Genomic DNA, 14,334 nt, shown 5'->3' on the forward strand with positions numbered 1-14,334 from the left:
GGTTGTGGGTTCGAGCCCAGCATTAGATGTAAAGATTACTTAAAAATAAAAATTTTGGGGCACCTGGGTGGCTCAGTTGGTTGAACAGCAGGCTTTGACTCAGGTTATCATCTCACAGTTCGTGTATTCGAGCCCCGTATCAGGCTCTGTGCTGACAGCTCAGAGACTGGAGCCTGTTTCAGATTCTCTGACTCCCTCTCTATCTCTGCCCCTCCCTCGCTCATGGTGTGTCTGTCCCAAAAAATAATAAATGTTATAAAAAATGTTTTAATAAATAAATAAAATGAAATAAAATCTTGAGCTTAAGTGGCTTAGTCAGTTAAACATCCAACTCTAGATTTTAGCACAGGTCATGATCTCACAGTTCGAGGGCTCAAGCCACTTTGGGCTCCAGGCTGGCAGTGCAAAGCCTGCTTGGGATTCTCTCTTCCTCTCTCTCTCTGCCCCTCCCATGCTCTCCTTCTCAAAATAAGTAAGTAAACTTAAAAAAATAAAAATAATAAAATAAATCTAAAAAATAAAATGACAGTAGGCCAGATTCATCCCATGGGCCGTAGTTTGCTGACCCCTGGCTTAGAGTATTATTTATACCTTCCAGGTCTCCCCATATAGAAATTGTTTAGTTTCTCTGATGCTTATCCTCTTAAGGGCAATCTCCATATTTAAGCACTACCCACTCATTCACTTATTCTACAGAGTTTTACTACAACATGCTAGAAACAGTATTTAAACTTAATAAAAAAGGTAAAAATAATGAAGTCCTGCCCTCTTAATGCTTTAATTCCAACAGGAAAATCAACAAATAAACAAGCTAGTAAGTACATAATATAATTTCAAGTAGTACTAAGTATGAAGAAAAGTAAAGCAGGGTAAAAAGAGTAGGGGAGGAAAGGTAAGACTCTTTGGGTGAGTCAGGGAAGACCTCACAGAAAAGCAGTTTTAAGTAGAGAATGAATGAAGCAAATGAACAATCCATATGACTATCTGGCAGAAGATTACTACAGGCATATAGAGGAACAACTGCAAAGGCTCTTAAGAGTCAAAATGTACTTAACATGTTTAAATAAAGACAAGAAAATTAGTGTGGCTGGAAATGAGAAAATGTGATCAGAGAAAGAGATAGGGAGAGATCATGAAGACTTAAGGACAACAGTAAAAGGACTGGATTTTAAGTTTGATGTGAAGCCATGAATGTGGAATGGTTGAAAGTCAAAGACTAAAGAGATACAATAGGTGTTTCAAAAGGATCACTGGTCTATTTGTCAATTACATCTCAATAAACCTTGGCAGAGGGAAAAGGTAGCTGTACTGAGAATAGACTACAGGGGCTATGAGTGGAACAGGAAGATCAATCCATAAGCTGTTGCATTTCAAGACTTCTAAAATACGATCTAAACAGGTGTGCCTGGCTGGCTCAATCAGTAAAGGATGTAACTCTTGATCTCAGGTCTATAAGTTCAAGTCCCAGGTTGGGCATACAGCCTACTTAAAAAAAAAAAAAAAGAAAAAGAAAAAAAGTTCTAAACATATTTTTAAATTCAAATCATAGAAGAAAAGAGAAATGGTTAAGTGTTTTTAACGTTTATTTATTCTTCCAATTTTAGTATATGTGCTGCCAAAGCGAGCACATACGTTTATTTATTCTTGAGCAAGAGTGAGAGGGAGAGGGAATGGGGAGGGGCAGAGAGAGAGGGAGACAGAGAATCCAAAGCTGACTCCAGGCTCCGAGCTGTCAGCACAGAACCCGCAAAATGGGGCTCGAACTTATGAACTGCAAGATCATGACCTGAGCCAAAGTCAGACACTTAACCAACTGAGCCACCCAGGCATCCCATGATAAGTTAACTTTTGACTGTAACTTGAGTTTTGTAGTATAGGAGTATGTCAACAATAAATGAAATAAAATCCAATCAAATTTTCATCACAAACTTTTGTTTGGATGGAGCTAGCCAGCATAATGCTAAGCAAAGTAAGTCAAGCAGAGAAAGACAAATACCATATGATTTCACTCATATGTGGGATTTAAGAAACAAAACAAATGAGCGAAGAAAAAGAGAGAGAGAGAAACCAAGAAACAGACTCTTACCAATGAAGAACAAAATGGTGGTTACCAGAAGGGAAGCAGGTGAGGGAATGGGTAAAAGAGGTGATGGGGATTAAGGAGTGCACTTGTCAAAACAAGCACTGGGTAATGTATGGAATTGCTGAATCACTATACTGCACACCTGAAACTAATATGTAACACTGAATGTTAACCACACTGGAATTAAAATAAAAATTTAATAAGCTTTTTTTTTGCTTAATATGCAATTTCAGTGAGGGAACATAAAATTATCACCAACACAAGGCAGTAGTAGATACAGAACATAAGTACACAAAAAGTGATCTAGCTTCAGTTAAGTAAGATCTTTCTCTAGAATTCCAGTCAACTAGAACACAGAGCATCTCTTCAAAGTTAAGAGCAGAAACAAGAAATACAGGAGATGCAAATGCATATCTAGAAGAAGTTGAAATTATAAATACAAACCAAAAAAAGGTTAAAATGACAGAGTATTTATATACAATGTCATCTCCCTAATTAAACACACCTCTCGATTCATTGGTTTCACTGCTCCTCAGGAGGTACTAGACCAAATAAATGGCCAGCTTCACATAACTACAAGCAGAAGGAAGGTATGCCCTTCTGTGAGCAATAGGTAATGCTCGAGAGGATCAATGTCCCAGACAAGTGAGGTAGGAAAGCTCCTTCCAAGTGGAAAACAGAGACCAGTACAAATACCAGCAATGAGTGCATTACATCTGGGCACAAAATGTGAAGGTTAAAGGGAAAGACTGCAGCTCAGGATGCCTGAAACAATGAATGCAGGCAGTTGGCAATAAGGAGCCTAACATGTATACCCACTGACTATTCCCTGCCAGGAGTTATATATCCTTTCCTTTCTTTCCTCCTACCCCTGTTGTCCCTCTTCATTTTCACTTTCTTCACAGAACTTGACTCTCTATAGATGACTGAAAGGTATGGCCACTAAATGAGAGGAGGTACTACTCACTACTATCCTCAGGTTGTTTCTCTTTGCTTAGACTCCTGCATTTTTTTAGTATTTTCCTCTCTGCTCTTCTAGCCTGCATGTTTGAGACTCTGTGAAGTCTCAAACAAAGACAAAAGAAAAAAATGTTTTGACTTCTACTGTCATCTATATGTAAATATGTATACCTGCCCACTTCATAGCTAGTATCAAAAAACAAAAGAAAGCAAACAAAAAAACAGAAATCATGAAGTGTTGGCAAGGATATAAAGAAATCAGAAAATTAGAACTCTTATGTACTGTTATGTGAAATGGTACAGCCACTGTGAAAAAGAGAATGGCACTTCCTCAAAAAATTACAAATAGAATTACAATATGATCCAGCAATTCCACCCTTCGGTATATATCCCAAAGAATTGAAAGCAGGGTCTCAAAGAAATATCTACACTTCTGTGTTCACAGCAGCATAGTTCACAATAGCTAAAACACGGGAGCACCCCGAGTGTCCAGTGACATCAACGGATAAAGCAAGCATGGTATATACATACAGTGGAATATTATTCAGCCTTTAAAAGGAAGGAAATTCTGACATATGCAACAACATGAACCTTGATAACACTATGCTGAGCAAAATAAGTCAGTCCCAAAAAAAAAAAAAAAGATACTGTATAATTCTACTTTCACCAGATACTTAGTCAAAATCATAGATATAATGAGTAGAATGATAGTAGCCAGAGACTTGTCAGGAGGTGGGGAGTTATGGGGAGTTATTGTTTAAAGGGTACAGAATTCCAGTTTTACAAGATGAAAAGAGTTATAGATATGGATGATGGCGATGGATGCACATTATAAAAGTATTTAATGCCACTGAACTGTACACTTTAAAATGGTTAAGGTGATAAATTTTATTATAAGTTATAAGTATTTTGCCACAGTGGGAAAAAAAAAAGTATGCCTTGCTTAAGAGCAGGAATTAAGATCAGTAGGAATAAAGAAATAAAAGGTTGCTTCATTTTTTCTTGGCCCTTCCACCAATACTCCATACTAGGTACTACTACACTATGGTCAGACTGGACTATTTACCATTTCCTGACCCTGCTCTATAGTCTCCTGTCTCATTACTGCTATTTTCCTAACCTAGACTGCCTTCTATGGCTGCCTCTCATTTCAGTCTCCAATATTCTACACTTTCTTCAAGGACCACAAAAATGGCATCCCCAAGAAACCTGTCTCAAAGAGCTAATACCTCTTTCTGTCCACAGTAGTTTATTCAGCCCCCTATTTCCAAATACTACAGTATCCTTGCATTATGATTGTTTGTGTATGTTCTCTTTTATCGCAGAAGGACATATTCAAAGCCTTTGGTTTAAAAATCTTGTTTGCAGAATGCCTGGGTGGTTCAGTTGGTTAAGCGTCCCACTCTTGATTTCGGCTCAGGTCATGATCTTATGGTTCATGAGACAGAGCCCTGCATCAGGCTCTGTGCTAACAACACAGAGCCTGCTTGGGATTCTCTCTCTACCTCTCCCTCTGCCGCTACCCTACTTGTGCTCGCTCTTTCTCTCTCAAAATAAAAAATCATTTAACTAAATAAATAAGAATAAAAATCTTGTTTGCTATTTATGTTTCCTTAAGAATTAGAGAGATGTTTATACCTCAGTGTTGCTTAAAAAAGTAAATGAATATTAGAACTAGATGTCATCCAGTTCCAGTCCTAAGTCAAACAATCACATGCTTTTCCCCTGGTATCTCAATTAGTTATACAGAGGCTGTGTTGCAAAGCACAGGCAAATCCTCTGTTCTACTCCCAACAGCAAGTGATCCATGCTAGCTCTTCAGTGCAGAATTACTCAGAAAAAAAAATAGGGGGGGGGGGGATGGGCATGGAAGAGGACACTTGTGGGGATGAGCACTGAGTGTTATGTGGAAACTAATTTGACAATAAACTATTTGTAAAAAAAAAGAATTACTCAGAAAACTGAAGTATTCCATCCTCAGACAAAGGACTGAAAGGAGAAAGAGCAATAGCTGGATATTATTCAGCAATATATTTAAATGAAAACAAGGAAGAGAGTCTTTAGGCAATGTCTTCTCTGGGTATCCTGCAATTTTTAACTCACAATCAAATGAAAGAATCAAAATATTGTCCACCTAGAGACACCTAGAGAGCAGGTAGCCCCCAATGTTTGGAGTTCCTAGGCCACTGGCTACACACATGCTGTTCTTACTTCTTGGCCTGCAGTCCGTCATCCTCATTCCCCCCACAGGCCTAGCAAAAACCTCAAAAACCCAGGTAAGAAGTCAAATTCTCTAGGAAATCTTTTCTGCCCACTCAAAAATAAGATTTGATAGAAACAGAAGGCCTTCATTAATGTTTATGTTATCAACTAAATTACTCAGGATAGGGGTGCCTGGCTGGCTATAGTCCATAGAGCATGCAAAGGTGTTTGTGAATTCAAGCCCCACACTGGGTGTAGAGATGACTTAAAAATAAAATCTTTAGGGACACCTGGGTGGCTCAGTTGGTTAAGCATCGGATTTCCACTCAGGTCATGATCTCACAATTTGTGGGTTTGAGCCCCGCATCAGGCTCTGTGCTGGCAGCTCAGGGCCTGGAGCCTGCTTACGATTGTGTCCCTCTCTCTCTGCCCCTCCCCTGCTGGCACTCTGTCTCTCTGTCTCTCAATAATAAATAGATATTTTAAAAACTAATATAGCAGGGGCACCTGGGTAGCTCAGTTGGTTAAGTGACCAACTCTTGATTTCACCTCAGGTCATGATCTCACAGTTTGTGGGTTCAAGCTCTGCACTGGGCTCTGCGCTGATGGTGCAGTGCCTGCTTAGGATTCTGTCTCTACTCTCTCTGCCCCTCCCCTGTTCGCTCTCTATGTCTCTCTTTAAAAACAAATAAACATTTAAAAAATTTTTTTAATAAAAAAATTAAAAAACTAAAAACATAATAAAATATTTTAAAAAAATAAAATATGGGGAGGCTAGCTGGCTCAGTCTGTTGAGTATCTGACTTCAACTCAGGTCATGATCTCACTGTTCCCGAGCCGGAGCCCTGCGTCAGGCTCTGCACTGACAGCTCAGAACCTGGAGCCTGCTGGGGATTCTGTGTCCCCCTCTCTCTCTGCTCCTTCTCCACTCACACAAATAAACATTTTTAAAAAAATTTTAGGGGCGCCTGGGTGGCTCAGTCGGTTAGGCGTCCTACTTCAGCTCAGGACATGATCTCACGATTTGTGGGTTCGAGCCCCGCGTCAGGCTCTGGGCAAACAGCTACCTTAAAGCCTGGAACCTGTTTCAGATTCTGTATCTCCCTCTCTCTCTGACCCTCCCCTGTTCACACTGTCTCTCTCTCTTTTAGAAATAAATAAAACATTAAAAAATTTTCTTTAATTTTTAATAAAATAAATAAAATTACTAAGAATGTCTGGGATCACACCTGAGCTATTACTCTTAATATTTCCATGCGACAACGGATGTACTTTTTGTGAGATAACTCTTTGTTTTTTTCTAGATTCAAATCCTATAAGCAAAGGAGTTAAAAAAAAGAAAAACAGAACTGCCTTTTCAAAGCCTAAGCAGTTCTGAAACAAACTGATACAAAAAGCAGCTGAAATTTCTTTTTAATTTTTTTTTTAATGTTTATTTATTTCTGAGACAGAGACAGAGCAGGAACAAGGGAGGGGCAGAGAGAGGGAGACAAAAAATCTGAAACAGGTTCTGAGCTGTCAGCACAGAGCCCAACATGGGGCTCGAACCCTCAAACCGTGAGATCATGACCCAAGCTGAAGTTGGATGCCCAACCTCCTGAGCCACCCAGGCACCCCAAAGCAGCTGAAAATTCAACACTGCCTTTAATCAAAGTGCAATTTTAGACCAACTAGATTTAGACTCCCTGGGCCTGTTCCTATTCTTTAAAACGGGTGTCTACCTAGGCCAGTTCCTAACACACAGGAAACCCACAAAAATCGAGAACCATTTTTATTACCTATCTCACGAGTATATTTTGGCACCGGATTCATTCCAATGACTAGTTCTCAGTCTAAACCAGTGCTGTTCAATACAGTGGCTATATGTAACTACTGGTCACTTGAAATCTGGGTAGTACAAATTGATATGTGCTTTCAGTATACAATACATATAGTATTTCAAAGACTTGGTAAAAAAATAAAATAAAATAAACTACCATATTAACATTTTGTATGTTGATATGTGATTACACAAAAAGGGATTATACTTTGTATATATTGGACTAAATGAAATAAAAGCAATTTCATCTGTTTCTTTTTACTTTATTAATGTGGCCTTTAGAAATTTTTGACTTATATATTTAGCTATCATTACATTTCTCTCAGACAGGTTGACTTACACTTTGATTTCAAGCTGGTCAATGTACTCTCTTAACCATACAGTGCACTACTTCACAGGGGTTCACTCCAGCTAATCCACCCCCGATCCCAGCATACAGTGGCTCATTTAAACACTCCCCACTTCCACAACCTGGAAAAGCTGATTTAGTAGTTCTTTAATTTTAATTTTAATCTGGAGCACACAGATCCGCCGAGGCAACTCGAAATTGTTACCCACACCACAAGAGAGAAAAAGTTGAGGAAAAAGCCCGAGGGGCGCCTGAGTGGCTCAGGCGGTTGGGCATCCAACTTCTGCTTGGGTCATGATCTCACGGTTCGTGGGTTCGAGCCCTGTGTCAGGCTCTGTGCTGACAGCTCAGAGCCTGGAGCCTGCTTCAGATTCTGTGTCTCCCTCTCTCTCTGACCCTCCCCTCCTCACGCTGTCTCTCTGTCTCTCTGTCTCTCTCTCTCTCTCTCAGAAATAAATGAAACATTAAAAAATAAAAACAAAAACAAAAGAAAACCCGAGTCCTCTCCGGTGAGTGTTGCTCAATACTGCTACGAGGCTGGGAGCTTGAGCAGAAAAGGGTCACCCCTAAGAAAGTAAGAAGAGGCGATGGGGCAAGCGCCTCGGATCTGAAGGAACATAATGTAGAGTCCACGGAATGGAGCTGTCAGAAGGAAAGCCTTTTCGGCTTCTGGGGAACCAATCTGAAGACAGAGGGAAGGAACTGGGCTCCGTGGCCGCGGCTGCAGGGAGGACCGATACCTTAAGAATCCCTCTCATCTTAGCCAGAAAGGGGCGGAACTCCTCCAGTGACACCTCCGGATACAGCTGGCTCCGCAGCAGCTCTTCTGTGATGCCTTGATGCCCGTGGAAAGCTTCTTGGGCCAGGCCGCTCAGCAGCCCGCTCAGAGGTTTGGAACCCTCAAGCTCGCCCGCCATGGTCAGCTGTGGCCCCGCCCCTCAACAGCTGAGCGCGGCCTCGCTACGGCACCCGGGATGGGCCTAAATGGCCCGGGCAAAAGCGCGCGGGACAAATTACGGCGAAATTCCACCGACGGTGCTTATTGGTAGCTTACCAGATCTGCTCTGCAAAAACCCCTCGCCTTGGACTGCCACCATGGAGCTATCCATTCAGTTCCAGAAGAATCACTTTACTTCCCCTGATTCCCTTCAGTACTCCAAGGCCTACTGAAAGGAAGGATCACTTGGTAAAGATCACCTGAGAAGGGGAACTATTCTATGAACGAGAGTGGTAGTTTAACTTTCGATCGGCTGCATCTCACCCAGGCCTTGCCAATCCACTATCTGAATAGGCTCTATCACTCAGATGTAATCTCTGCCTGATCACTACCTGTCCACCTTTTGTCCAAGAAAAGTTAACTAACGGCTAATAACATGATGTGTTTTCTAGGATTGTTACTTGCCTTTATACATACATATGTGTGTGTCTTGCCTTTCCAGCTAGATTAGCGGCTCTGATCCAATGTTCCTTTTTATAACAAATATTCTGAATGAGCCCTCAAATGAAATGCATAGATTATCTAACGTTCTACCCATATCATTTCAAAAAACTTACATATTATTCACCTATGAAAAGGAATGAGGTACTGATACATGCTACAACGTGCATGAATCTTAAAAATATGTTAAGTAAGGGGTGCCTGGGTGATTCAGTCAGTTGAACACCCCGAACCCTTGATTTCAGCTCAGGTCATGATCTCAGGTTCGTTGCACTGAGCCCCAGGTCTGATGTCATGCTGAGCATGGAACCTGCTTAAGATTCTCTCTCTCTCTCTCTCTCTCTCTCTCTCTCTTTCTCTCTCTCTCTCTATCCCCCTCACTCCCTCCCTCCCTCTCTGCCCCTCTCCCCTGTTTGTTCTCTCTTGCTCTCTAAAATTAATTAATTAATTAATTTTTTAAAAAGATTGCCTAAGGCAAGGCCACAGCAAAAGAAAACACCCTAAAGCCCTGGCTCAAATGGAAAATACAAACACCTACAACAGCCTTCCCAGAAAACGGGTTTCCTTTTCCTTATGACCAAACAGATTTTCATTCTAACTTCCACTAAGCAACTGGTCACTTCTCTTACACTACTCCTTTTATGGCTCACAGGCTATTTGATCTCAGGCCAGAAATAGGTGTTTTTGTAAGGTTTTCCATCTCTGAAAATATTAAAATAAGAAATGTGGACTGAAATAATGGGGAACATAAGGGCCCCAAAGTTTTGCAATAAACTCTTCCTGTTCTCTGTCTCTCCTCCACCTTTTCAAATTCTCCTTTAATTACCATTCACTCTCCAATCAGCCAGCCACTCAGCAGCTAATAGCAGAGAGCTCTTTGTGTCATTCTGCTAACTGTTAGGGGATACAAAAATGAATAAAACAATCTCTGTCCTAAAATCTTACATTCTGGTAAGGGAAGATTATATACAAATGAAGGAGAGCAGAATATGCCACTCTAAAATAGGCCATTTTGGCATAAGGATTATTTTGAGCTAAAGGCAATGGAAAAAAAAAAAAACATAGAAGAAAAGCTTCTGGCCCTATTTGCCTGAAAGCAGAATGTAAATTTCAACGCTGTCCTTCCTCTGTCTACCAGGAAGGACAAAAGTTAATCACAGGAGACAACTGTAGACCCTTACTAATGAAGAAGGCATGGAATTAAAACTGGGTAACAAAGCTGATTCTTCTCTGCTGTGCTTTCGTGAACATCTCCCCATAACTGGCCTTCCTTACACCTCTCTCTTTTGTCTTTAGCTGAAGATGGTATATAAATCAGAGTTCTAAGCCATTGCTTTGAGGTACTCATTTTTCCCTGGGTATCTCACATGTATACATTAGGGATACATGTTAATAAACTTGTTTTGTTTTTCTCATTAATCTGGCTTTTGTTTTAGGAGTCCCAGCTAAGAACTTATAAGAATAAAGGGAAAATTATATTTTGCTCCTCTACTTAAACAAATGAATAAAATACATTGAACTAAGGATTGCTACTACTCAGTACCTAGAAGTAACTATTGGATTTGGTAGTAGAAAGAAGAAAATTGATTAACTCAGCTTGTATGGATCAAGGAATGGCTTAATGGTGAATAATGTTAAAGGAGCTAATAGGACATGATACCTGTTGACCAATGAGCTGGACCTGAGCAATCGGAGGCTCCTCACCCATTCTCCTGTCCTTGGAATGTTTGTTCTGGCCAGTTCCCACAGTGGGAGCTATTCCAAGGACATAGTCTATAGAGAGTAAGGTATTGTTCAGACCATCTGAATGTTATACGTGACTGATCCCAGTTAAGGCCTTTATATGAACTTTAAGATTATACATGCAGAGATCTACTCATCTTGCAGCCACCCAAGACAGGCCTCATATGTAAGTTCCCTTTATTATTAAAAAAGCCACCTACCAATTTTGAGTGGTCAGCCTCTTTATTCAGTCTTTCCTGCCTTCCATGTATGGGGGCCGGTTTCAGATTTCACCCAAGAAGTTCCCAAGGTTGCAAGCCAACAAAAAGCCAGACATGTTGCAGGGGAAATAGCATGTTCCTATTATGAACCCCACAGTGCAACAGTAGAGTTCAGGACATTCTACCACAAAATATGGAAACCTGGCATATTGAATATTTGAGGAAACACGAGAAACAAAACTTGGAAATTAAGGACTCCCTAATTTCCCCTTCTCTTGTTAAGCAGGTCAGAACTCTCATGTGAGAGTTGCCCTCTCTGTACCCAGGGCATTATTATCTCCAAAGATTGAGGGATTCCAAAGGGAATCTGAACAAACAGGTTTGCTAAGCTTTCCCAGTTTACAACCCTTAGTTCATTTGTCTTCTCACATTTTTTCCCACAATGTTCCACTCTTCATCAAATCTAGCATAAAAATACTCAGGTTTAACCACTTCTTCAGGTCTTCATTTCCCTATCAAGTCTCCATGTCACATGAAACTTAGATTAAATAAATATGTATGCTTTCTCTTGTTAATCTGTCATTTGTTACAGAGCCCCAGCCAAGGAGCTATAAGGGCAGAAGGAAAAAGATATTTTCCCTCTCCTAGAGTGGCAAAAGTAGAACGAGGAAACTACAGTAATAAATATGGAAAGATAAACAGAACCTGTGTCATAGAGATGGAGAGGTTAGAGGCACCTGGGTGGCTCAGTCGGTTAAGCGTACAATTTGGGCTCAGGTCATAATCTCATGGTTCGTGGCTTCAAGCCTGGCGTCGGGCTCTGTGCTGACTTCCAGCTCAGTGCCTGGAGCCTGTTTCAGATTCTGTATCTCCCTCTCTCTGACCCTACTCTGCTCATGCTGTCTCTCTCTCAGAAATAAATAAAACATTAAAAAATAAAATTTTAAAAAAGAGATGGAGAATTTACACATAATGCTGACTTTTATACTTGGTCATTGAGAAGTAACTGAACAGTTGTAAGCAAGAGAGTAATAGCAAGATCAGATTTGCAGCGTTTTTGGTTTTTTTTATGTTTATTTATTTATCTTTGAGAGAGAAAGAGAGACAGAATAGCAAGCAGGCTCCATGCTGTCAGCACAGACCCCAACACAGGTTCGAACTCACAAATCATGGGATCATGACCTGAGTCATGAGTCAGACACTCAACTAACTGAGCCACCCAGGCACCTCCAGATTTGCATTTTTAAAAGATTCCTCCATGTGGCAGTGTGGCAAATGAATTGAAGGAGCAGGGAAGGCCAAGGCTACACCATCATAGTAAGCAAACATATCCTGAGCTAAGGCAGTGACACTTGGGATGGAGAAAATAAGATTCTTGATTCAAAGGAGGTAGAATTCATAGGCTTTGGATGAGGGAAGAGAGGAAAAAAATGAAAGGAATGATTCCCAGTTTCTGATTTAGGTGACTGAGTAGTAGATGATGGTCTGAAGCATACAAGAGCTCAATTTATTCATGTGTTAATCCTCCACATATCTTGTGTATCCTTGTATCCTTCAATGAGCTTTATGAATCAAGTGGCACCTGGGTGGTTCAGTCAGCTGAGGGTCTAATTCTTGATATTATTCAGGTCATGATCCCAGAGTCATGGGATCCATGCTAAACATGGAACCTGCTTAAGATCCTCTCTCTCTCTCTCCTCTGCCCCTATCCCCTACTCACCTTCTCTTTCTCTCAAATAAATACATAATACATACATACAGTTTTGGGGCACCTGGGTGTCTGAGTCCATTGAGCATCCAACTCTTGGTTTTGGCTCAGGTCATGATCCCAAGGTGGTGGGGCCAGGCTCCACACTGAGCATGGAGCCTGCTTGAGATTCTTTCTCTCTCCTTCTGCCCCTCTCCCCTGCTCATGCTGTCTCTCTCTCTCCAATAAAAAAAATAAAATATTTTAAATGATTTTATGAATGAAAATAACTATCATAGCAAGCATTTGAAATGAGACTGCCACAGAATAAACACTTATTCTGCATTTTTAAGTATTTTAATTCAGGGGTGCCTGGGTGGCTCAGTCAGTTAAGTGCCTGACTCTTGATTTTGGCTCAGGTCATGATCTCACAGTTTGCAAGTTTGGGCCCCACATCGGGCTCTGAACTGACAACATGGAGCTTGTTTGGGATTCTCATTCTCCCTCTCTGTCTCTCTCTCAAGATAAATAAACTTAAAAATAAATACAAGAAGCTCTTTTCAAAATAAGTAAACAATATTTAATTTAATTTAATTTAATTTTATATTTCTATTTATTTCTAGGAGAGAGAGAGAGAGAGACAGCGTGAGCAGGGGAAGGTCAGAGAAAGAGGGAGATACAGACTCTGAAATAGGCTCCAGGCTCTGAGCTGGCTGTCAGCACAGAGCCCGACGCGGGGCTCGAACCCACGAACCGCGAGATCATGACCTAAGCGAAAGTCGGACGCTTAACCGACTAAGCCACCCAGGCGCCCCAAGTAAACAATATTTTAATTCAAATTCAGAATCAAAGATTTGGGAAATGGGATGGACTTTGGAAAGATGGAAACTATCCGGAGAAATCTAGTTCTATTTTCTGAGTATCAAAGCACTTTTTTTGAAGTTTTGAAGCACAAAAAATAGCATAATGAGCTTCCATGTCCTTATCAGCAGCTTCAACAAATACCAACACCCATTGCCTATCTTGTTCCAACTCTATTCTCATTCACTTCCTCCTAACTATTTTGAAAAGTCTCAGATGTAACTATTGGTAAATATTTCAGTATGCTTCTCTAAAAGAAACACTTAAAAAAATCCCAATAACTATTCTACATAAGAGTACAACTTTAATAGTTATTAAATATAAATCCATAGTCAGACTTTTGTCTCACAAACTTCCTATTTTTTAACCGAGTATTTAAGTACTTGACTAATCAGTAAGGAAGAATTAGTTTTCTTCTCACTTGCATCAATTTTTTACTGAGACCACAATTAAGCCCTATTTTACTAAGCCATATTGCTTATATCATACTTTTTTAACTTTTTAAATTTATTTATTTATTTATTTAAGCATTCATTGTACCCAACATGCAGCTCAAACTCAGAATCCCCAGATCAAATGTCACACGCTCCCCTGACTGAGCCATCCTGGTGCCCCATTCTTTATTTATCTGAAGTCTCTTTTAATCTATACATTCCCCTTCCATCTTAATGGGTTTTTTTTTCCTTGTAATTTCTTTGCAGGTCATTTTTCCTAAAAAGTTTCCTACATTCTATATTTTATTGATTGTATCCTCATGGTATCATTTTTAAAAACTATATTCTAGGGTGCCTGGGTGGCTCAGTTGGGTGAGCTACCAACTCTTGATTTCATCTCAGGTCATGATCTCACAGTTCATGAGATAAAGCCCTGTATTGGGCTCTGTGCTGACAGCGAGGAGCCTCTTGGGATTCTCTCTCTCTCCCTCTCTCTCTCTGCCCCACTCGTGCTCTTTCTCTCTCAAAATAAATAAATAAACTTAAAAATAAATACAA

General features: G+C 40.3%; 1 protein-coding gene across 1 annotated transcript in view; it reads right to left on the reverse strand.

Annotated features, from left to right (window-relative positions):
• The window catches only part of COMMD1 (copper metabolism domain containing 1), a 195,307-nt gene extending 186,957 nt beyond the window's left edge, over nucleotides 1–8,350 (reverse strand). Inside the window, exon 1 of the mRNA XM_039240311.1 lies at nucleotides 8,154–8,350. Within this exon, the coding sequence (XP_039096242.1) occupies nucleotides 8,154–8,330 (177 nt within the window). The 5' untranslated portion in view covers nucleotides 8,331–8,350. The remainder of the gene's footprint in view (nucleotides 1–8,153) is intronic.
• Nucleotides 8,351–14,334: the final 5,984 nt, after the last annotated feature.

The sequence above is a fragment of the Hyaena hyaena genome, unplaced genomic scaffold (genome assembly GCF_003009895.1).
Source record: "Hyaena hyaena isolate Hyena2069 unplaced genomic scaffold, ASM300989v1 scaffold_173, whole genome shotgun sequence".
In the NCBI taxonomy this organism is placed as follows: Eukaryota; Metazoa; Chordata; class Mammalia; order Carnivora; family Hyaenidae; genus Hyaena; species Hyaena hyaena.